Source organism: Galeopterus variegatus, unplaced genomic scaffold (genome assembly GCF_000696425.1).
Source record: "Galeopterus variegatus unplaced genomic scaffold, G_variegatus-3.0.2 Scaffold1392, whole genome shotgun sequence".
Taxonomy (NCBI): domain Eukaryota; kingdom Metazoa; phylum Chordata; class Mammalia; order Dermoptera; family Cynocephalidae; genus Galeopterus; species Galeopterus variegatus.
In genome coordinates, this window is record NW_007727503.1 from 41,609 (window position 1) to 50,769 (window position 9,161).

General features: G+C 39.5%; 1 protein-coding gene across 1 annotated transcript in view; it reads right to left on the minus strand.

Annotated features, from left to right (window-relative positions):
* Positions 1-269: 269 nt before the first annotated feature.
* Positions 270-9,161, minus strand: part of LOC103593692 (rab3 GTPase-activating protein non-catalytic subunit-like) — a 54,412-nt gene continuing 45,520 nt past the window's right edge. The window contains exons 2-8 of the mRNA XM_008576723.1: positions 8,171-8,206; positions 6,388-6,462; positions 5,854-6,072; positions 3,077-3,166; positions 2,628-2,849; positions 1,570-1,728; positions 270-1,190 (exon numbers count right to left, since the gene is read on the minus strand). Of these exons, the coding sequence (XP_008574945.1) occupies positions 1,035-1,190; positions 1,570-1,728; positions 2,628-2,849; positions 3,077-3,166; positions 5,854-6,072; positions 6,388-6,462; positions 8,171-8,206 (957 nt within the window). The 3' untranslated portion in view covers positions 270-1,034. The remainder of the gene's footprint in view (positions 1,191-1,569; positions 1,729-2,627; positions 2,850-3,076; positions 3,167-5,853; positions 6,073-6,387; positions 6,463-8,170; positions 8,207-9,161) is intronic.

A 9,161-nucleotide genomic window follows, 5' to 3' on the forward strand; every position in this document is an offset into this window, starting at 1 on the left:
TTTAATCAATAAATACTTATTTAGGACTTGGACGACTACTCTAGGTACTGTAGAGTACAAAATTAATTGTATTTTATCCTCTCGACCCAGCTGTGAGGTAGGTTTGCTAAAGCTGTAATATCACTAAGCATTTTTTTCTGTACTGTTCCCAAGGACAAATAACTACCAAATCCCAGAAAAACACATTTCTAAACACTTGTAGGAAAAATAAAGTTGGACTTAAAATTTTTAGTATCTTTACTTTTTTTTTTTTTTTTTTTTTACATAAGTTTTACAAGATAATATATTTTTACAGTTACCTGATGTGGATACAACTTTGCAAAGTGGCAAAAAAACAAAACTTACATTATAATGAATTTTGCTGTGTTGTTTGCATCTCAGATGCTCAGTTTTGGCAAGAACAGGTTACGGGATCTATTTAGTGTCCCTTCTGATGAATATGATGACCTCGAACCCATTCTTCCTCCTCAAGCAAGGTCATCCTCCTCTGACGGCAACAGCAGAGCCTCTGGACAAGGAACCTATCAGCCTCCAGAACCCCCAGGTGGCAGCCCAGAAGGGGATGAAGCACGTGTAACAAAAGCATTTTCTTAACATTTATTAAAGGGAGTGGGATGTTTCTCTAACCTTACTGATGGGGACTGTACATGAACACATTTAAATTTAATTACAGCAATAACATTTTAGATAAGAAATATAGAATCTCATAATAACACAGTCTGTAAATTATAACCAATTTTAAATAGTAAAGTTTAACAATAATGCTACTTAAGTGTTTGAGTTAGAAATAAACAGTAAAACATCTGTATTTGTAATTATAGTACAATAGATATTTGTTTATATTTTATCTTCAGTATTAACCAAAGGAGTGGGGAGTGGAATTTAGCCAGGACAGCACTTTTTAAAAGTAATATATATCTTCATTTTACAAAAGAAAAAAAAAACATACTCCCTCCATAAAATTCCAGATCTCACTATGTAAAATAGCCATGCACTAGGTCACACAATTTCAGACTATGTTCAGTAGATAAGTGTCAGGAAGAAGGAAGAGAGATGGCTTCCACAGCTTCAATGAGGTGTAAGGCTAGACTGTACTGCCCGTGTTTTTCTGGTAAAAGCTCAATTACTTTATTTACTAGTTTAGTTGTTGTTGCAATTGGCACTTCAGTGTTTTGAAGATCCTGGGGGTCCTGCAAATAAGACACAAATATAACCCATTAGCTATACACAATTAAGCAATAATTATTACTGATTTAGGAGTTATCACAATAGCTATTTCCCAGTAAAAATGCTTTTCTTTGGAACTAAGTGAATTACACTTATTTAAATTTTCTTCACAACTATTATTAAATATGCATTTAAGAAAACACCCAGTGGGGCTGGCCCCGTGATTCACTAGGGAGAGTGTGGCGCTGGTCACGGTTTTGTATCCTATATAGGGATGGCCGGTGCGCTCACTGGCTGAGCGTGGTGCGGATGACACCGTGCCAAGGGTTGCAATCCCCTTACCGGTCAGAAAAAAAAAGAAAACACCCAGTGACCTGCCTGATCTCATGCTGCTCTATTTACCATTGCTTTCAGCCAAGTACAGAGCGTGGGGGGGAGTCTGGCAAGCAGCTCCATGCCTTCTTTTGTCTGGGTGTGGAGCAGTGCATGAGCCAGCCTTTGTCCTGTCAACACCAGCAGCTGAGAGGCAAGGACCTCTTTGTCATGAACCTGTAGAATGGCCTGGGGATATGAACATGGAAAAATAATACAGTCACAGATTTATTTATTCTGTAGAAAGGGGTTGCCAGTGAAGACATTCCAGTTCATTTTCAAGCTGTATACTGCCATGTATTTGTACAAAATCCAAACCAAACTTGGCATTTAAATCCTAATTTCTGCTTATTAGCTAATCTTTTTTCTTTCACCTAATATATCAAAATTCAGTATGATTACACAATGTGTTGTCTTCAAACTTTTGGCAAATGAAGGGAATTAGATTAGATTATATCATGACTGCTTAAAATCCTCAACTGGCTTCTGAATGCACTTAAAATAACCATGGGCTCTGAGGCTTCCTATGATCTGGCCCCTGACTCTCCCCACCTCATCTCATAATACTTTATCCCTTGCTTACTATGGTCAGCCACAGTGGCCTTTCTGGTCCTTTCCCTAGCCAAGCTGGTCCCCACCTCAGTTCCTCTATACTTTTTATTTCTGTCTTGAACACTGTTCCTCCAGTTTTCTGAGTGCCTTCTTATTTTGGGGGACTCAGTTCAAATGTTATCTTCTCTGACCACTCTATTTAGTAGCTCCTGTTTATTCATACGATCCTGTTTATTTTCTTCACAGTGCATATCACTTAGTACAAAATTTAGCATGCTCTTCTCCTACCAGTAGATTATCAATTCCATGAGGAAGACATCTTGTCTGTTTTGTTTACTGCTATACCCCTCTGTACAGAACAGGCCTGGCACACTATAGGAATTTATTTGATAACAGTTATATTTTAATATTCTACTTTTGTGCCTAGAAGTTCTAACAAAAGGAAGAGCAAAAAGCTTTAATGGAGATTTTACTGATTCTTTACTCCAACTATTTTATAACTTGAGCCCAATTAACATTCATAGGGTCATAATTACCTCTTCTCCTAAGTGGTCAACTCCATGGTTATAGAGTTCCCCCACATAATGCCTTCTAACAACATCTTCACTAACTTGAAGGTGATGGGCTAAATCCACGGCTAGAACTGGCCAATCTTGGTCTTTCCCAAAAGGAGTGGTCATTGCTTCTTCTGAGGAATCTTTGTCCTTTGCACCTGAATGCTGGGCCTGGACAGCTGCACTAACAACTTTCAATAAGAACTTGGAAATGGAAAAAGAGATACAGCAATGTCTTGTTAGTGTGTTTCATTAAAAAATACTTAAAAGTAATTGTTGGTTTTTCTGTCAATTATAGTGAGTCACTATGAAAAAAGGAAAACATACCAGCTCTCAAGAATACTTTGAAAGTGATCATCTTTTTAAAGGCCAGCGAGATTTTTGCTTTACTGTTTTCCAAGAAACAAAAAAATCTAGTAACTGCAATTTACCTGTTGTCGTACAGAAATAAAATTTGGATCCATTTCCCCACTAGGTAATAACTGAATTGAAGTTAGGTCTTTGAAAAATGCATTTTTTCCCTAAAAAGAAAGAGATCAAGAAAACTGATGAGTGTGGATTATTATGGGTGAACAAAGGGAAAGATGAAAAAGACTAAAGTCATTTAACCAGGAATAACTCACAGCTAATTTTTATTTTCTCTCTAAAAATAAGGTTTTAGAATTTTATTAATTTTTATCTCAATTATCTAGTATGTGGCAGGCAGGCTTTCAGTCCCCAGTGATCCCCTCCTGATATTCATGCCTTGTATGACCTCCTCCCCTTGAATCCACATGGGCTGGTGACTTGCTGCTTGCAAACAGAATGCGGTAGTGGTGGTAGCACAGAAATTCCAAGATTAGGCTCCAAAAGACTGCTTTTGCCTTGGGTGCTCACAGTCATCCTCACCTGTTCTGAAGGAAGCCCAGCTGCCAGGCTGCGAGTGCCCTGTGGAGAGGCACATGTTGCAGAGGACTGAATCTTGCCAACAACCATGCTTGGAAGTGAATCACCCTCTCCTCACTAAGCCTCTAGATGAGACCAGCTGAGCCTTCAGAGGAGACCACAGCCTGGGCCAACACCCCAATTACAGTCTCTGGAGAGACTTTAAGCCAGAGGCACCTACATAAGGGGAACCCAGATACCTGAACCACAAACACTGTGAGATAATGTTTGTTGTTTTCAACCACTAAGTTTTGGGATAATTTGTCACAAAGTAATAGATAACTAACCCACAGTGTGTACTCTGAGTCCTTTTAAAAACACTTGTTGAATTGTTTAAAAACACCTTGTTTAAGAGAATAGATGCATGTCTGAAGAGTCAATACAGAATATCAGAAAACAGGAGTGCAGAAGTTCCTTGAAAGGAAATTTCTGCTTATAATATCTTCAAACTCAACATGTCCAAAAATGTTCTAAATGGGCTTACTTGTAAATGACAGCCCAGTTCCCCAAGCTTGAAATTGGACTGAATTGTAACTCCTTCCATCTTCTGCAGCCCTATACCCAGTAGGTGTCATTAGGTTACTGATTCCTCCAAATCCCTTCATGATTTTTATGACCTTCCCCCCAAGTCCACATCTTCACCAACTCCTGACTCTCAGTGGTTTCCCAAACTCTCTTCACTATTTCCTCCAGTCTTTTCTGCATACTGCTGCCATGTAACTTTTCTTTAACATCTTTTTAATTATAAATGCATCAGACATTTAATGAGCTCCTATTATGTGCCAGGCATGGTACACAGACATGGGAACATAGTAAAGAGGTGCCAAGTTCAGGGAACACAAAGACTTTGAACAGAAGATGACACTTAAGGAATAACATGAAAAACAAACAGGAACTGGCTGTACAAAATAGTTGCCTGTGAAAACCAAACACCCCAAAAAAAGAAGTGTTGATAAAAACACATGATCTCTTGAGGAGTGAGTGTAGCTGACAGTGGCAGCAGCACAGGTGCAGGAGAAGAACAGCTGATGAGGCAGGAGAGGTAAGTGGCGGCCAGGGACGCCTCCTTCCTCCTGGCTCTGGCCGTATGCCAGGGGTTCCATGAGAATGACATTCCAGGTCTGCTGCGCCACCTCATATCACTCCTCCCCAGGATGGACTGGTGAGGTTAGGAGAAGGAGATGAGCATTCTCAACAGTCCCTCGGCCTCCATCTTTGCGGAGGCAGTCTTCCCACAGGGAGAACGCCATCTCTGTTCCTACGGGGCCATGTACCTAGGGGTCCAGCTGGGCCTTTCCTGGAATGTACAAGTCTCTCATGTAAGCCTAAGCTGCGTTCTCCAACCTAGCTTCTATCAGCAAAAAGCTAAGTAGCAAAAGTTGACGTTTTTATCTCCAATAGTCTGAATCCTATGTCTGTCTCTCATTTGGCACCTATGTGGGGAAGACAACGGCTTTACTATCTACAGCAGTCAAATTGGGAAAGTCTTCAACATGTTCTACTAACAAGTTTGAATTTGATCCTGCAGGGGAGCCAAAAACTCTTAGGCATGGAACTAGTATGATTAGACCTCAGTTTTGGGAAGACAGCTGTGGCAGCATGGGATTGGAGAGAGAGAAGCTGGGGGCAAGGCGATTAGAAGAGGCTGTCGTCGTAGCCAAGGGAGAGAGGAGGAGGCCTGGACTAGGGGTGTAGTGATGGAGAGGAACAGACAGATACATTCTACAGAAGATTGTACAAGAATGAATTTACAGCAAAGTAAATGGCTTGAAACAGGGAGTTGAGCCAGATAACTTCAAGGATTCTAGTTGACACCAGTGCACAAATGACAACATAACCAATCAACTAACCAAGCCAGGGAATTTAGGAGGAACAGCTAATCTAGGTCAGGAGCAGAATGGGGTGAGGGTTTGCAGATATATTTTCGATACGAGGTGTTTGAAGTCTCACAGGGCATTCAAAGAGAGATGTTTAACAGAAATATATGCCTCAAAGTCCGGAGACTGGTCAGGCCTAGAGGTATGCAAGAGGGAGAGAATGAGCCTGTCCAGGAGGAATATGGAGAATGAGAAGGGCAAACAGCTGAGAGCACTTCAAGGGAAACCAACATGTAAGGTAAATCAGAAGAACGCAATCAGGTGCAGAATAAGGCAGCTGCAACCCCACAATGAATTATTTCCCATACAAGTCATAAAAATATAAACAACTTCTATTAAGTAAGAAAATCCATGTGATTGTACACCCACAGCTCCAAAATAGCTCTGAAATCTCCTGAGGGTCTTACCTTACTATCAAAAAGTGAAAGTGGCTTCACAATCTTGAGAGAAAACCTCATGACCGCGTACAGGACAGAGCACAGGAGGGAATGGTGTTCCACCAGTGGGTAGTGGATGTGCTTCTGTTCAAGGGCTAGCTCCACTATTGAGATCGGTCCTTCCACAGAAAGCCAGGCATCCTCAGTATCCAGGACAGGTGCCTGCATTTCATCCCTGTTAACATCTGCCTAAGGGTTTTGAGAAGGGAGGACTGTATTTGGAATTGGAGAAACAACAGCTTATAAATATCCTCCTGAGTTTATTAGCAGCAGAATGCAAACCCATATCGTGCACCACCACCCCAAATTGTAATAAAAAAACACAAGGTCTAATTCTAATAAGAATTTAATAAGAAAACATCACTATTTTTTAGGCTTAAGTCAAAATTTACAAATGAATAAATGAAAAAGAATCTCATTACAACAGTCCTTTCTTAAGTCCAACAATTTTCAGACTACTTGATATTTTAAGAGCAGTTCAGAATGAAAAGACACCTCTTTTACCTCCATTAAAGTCTGAAGAAGATCCAAACAGCAGCCAAGGAAAGACGTCATTGCTGTGTCGCTCATCCCTACATCCTATTTTTAAAAAGGAACATAATTATTCCCTGCAGCAAAACTGCTAGTCATTATTAGAAAAGCAAAAATAACAGAACACAACACACCTATTCAACTGACTTTTTACACTGAATAGACAAGCAAGAATTTGAAAGTCAAGGAAAGGCATCAGCACAATTACACTCCTTCCTTTAGATTCTTCAGAGTCAACCAATTTTAAAATCAGGCTTTAAAAAAGTGGTACTACTATCAACTTTTAAAAATTAGTGTTCTTAGCTGGTCAGTTAGCTCAGTTGGTTACAGCATGGTGTTATAACACCAAGATCAAGGGTCTGGATCCCCGTACTAGCCAACCGCAAACCCCCCTCCCCAAACAAAAAACCCCATAGAATTCTATGTGTATTGCAAAGCCATTCTCATCGGTTCCTATAGATGGCCGCGCTCCCATGCACATTGTCCAGCCTGCTAAGGCACCTCATAGCCAGTTAATCATGGTACAAGGGAGGTTACCCGTGAGTCCAACCAGAAAAGCTCTAAGAAAACAGCTGGTGTGGTTTCGGAACATCTTTTAGGGACTAAACTGAACCGTCTGAATAGAACTAGAATCCCCAAGCTGGAGAACTAAATACCAGATTCATGCTGTGGGCAAAGATGGTTCCTGCTGACTCCCTTAAAGTGCCTAAGGGGCCATTGCATTTATGCACAATCTTTTTTAGACCAAAAACCAATAAATTCCTCACATCCCCAAAGTAAATAACACAGAGTATATGTGTGTGTATGCATGTACACGAACATATATGACTCTAGTCACACCACTATCAAGAACACATCAGAATTCTTCAACAGTGGTGATTCTGGAGGACTGAGGGCTTATAACAGACAGATTCATATGTCCCAACATTTAAGATATTTGTAATAAGACATTTCAAAGTTCTGAGCAAAAGCTACCACTATTAGTCACTGGCCTCAAATAAAAGCCCATTATCCATAGATTGGAAAATTATTTAAGATGAATGTCATATGTGCACAGCAGCTCTTACATATAGATAGAATATGCTTCAACTGATGTTGGATGTTTCTACAGCAGTCTCCTCTTATCTTCAAGGAATACATTCCAAGACCCCCAGGGGATGCCTGAAACCATGGATAGCCCCGAACCTTACACATACTGTTTTCTTCCCGTGCATACATATCTATGATAAAGTTTAATTTAAAAATCAGGCATAGTAAGAGATTAACAATAACTAATAATAAAATAGAATAATTATAACAATTTACTGTAATAGAAGTTATGTGAATGTGATCTATCTCTCAAAATACTATAATATTTTCAGACTGCAGTTGAGCGCAGGTAACTGAAACCATGGAAAGCAAAACCACATGTAAGGGGAGACTACTGTACTATAAATTTCTAATCTGAAGTAGAGAAAAACATGCATCAATAGTAGCATGTTATTCTCCTGTCCACAGTCCAAAGTTTAGCACATTTTATGAAAACTTAGTTTAAACATGCTATCAGACAGTCTGGAAAGGTAAATTAAAATTGGCCGTAGTTCATAACCAGTTTCCTTAATAGAGTATTTTCTTTCCATTTTTATTTCCTGATAGTCATCAAAATGATAAAGGCAAAGTTCACCGCTACTGTTAATAAGGTACTACATACAGCGTAGGATGAGAATGGCTTTGCAATACACACAGCGAAAATTCTAGTTAAGGTAGAGTCACTTACTCTTCGGCATAACCTATCCTTTGGTGCTTTTCCAACCTAACAAAAAAGGACACAAAATGCTGTAATATTTAATAATGTAAATAAAAAGGCATCACTATGTTGAAAAAGAAAGTAAAAAGTAATCAAACTTAAGAAACTATAAATGCAGCAGAAAGTGTGGCAATCTTTCATTAATTAACTGTTGGTTCTACCTACAGTAGATGCAATTAATTTTGTGGCAGAACTTAGAAATTTATCACACTGGGCTCATAAGTAATCCTTTTCGAAAATAAATTATATATTTTAAACTATTAAATAAGAAAAAACTCTAAAAACCTGGCCCTCACTTTGTACAGTCAAATAACTATGCTTCAAGTACAGAGCCAAACTCAAGGTTACTAATAAAGAGCACCTAAGAATTTTGCTTGTTGATAAAGACACACAATAGTTTAAAATGGTCAGAAAAAAGAAAAAATACTCTAAAGCAGATAGGAGTTATATCCTAGCTCAGAAAGACGTACTTGATTCAATACGTACTTATTATGATTCTGCTGTGTTTGTCTACAGGGCAACATGTGGGAGGTAAAAGTTCTGTCCTGAGGAACATTACATGGTAAGATGAGATACTCACAGGAGACAGTGGAGAGGGGACTACAGTGAAGACTCTTCACCCTGAGATTATGCAACAGCCTTCGAACAACCAAGCTCAGCCCACCCCATTTCCAAGTACTTCACACTGTTGCCAAAATCATCTTTTTAAACACAAATCTGAGCATATAATTCCTCTGCTTAAAACTTCCCCATGTCTTCAATATAAAGTAATAGCTACCATTTACTGAGCCCTTACCATATGTGCCTGACCCTCGCTAAGCAGTTTACATGTAGTATTAGAAAACCCCAAATCCACAGCCTGCGTGGGAAATTCTTCCAGCTTCCCTCCTTCCTACAGCCCACGTATGCTCCAGCCTGACTTGCAGATTTCTGAATCCAACAAGCTGCCTCATATCTCCAG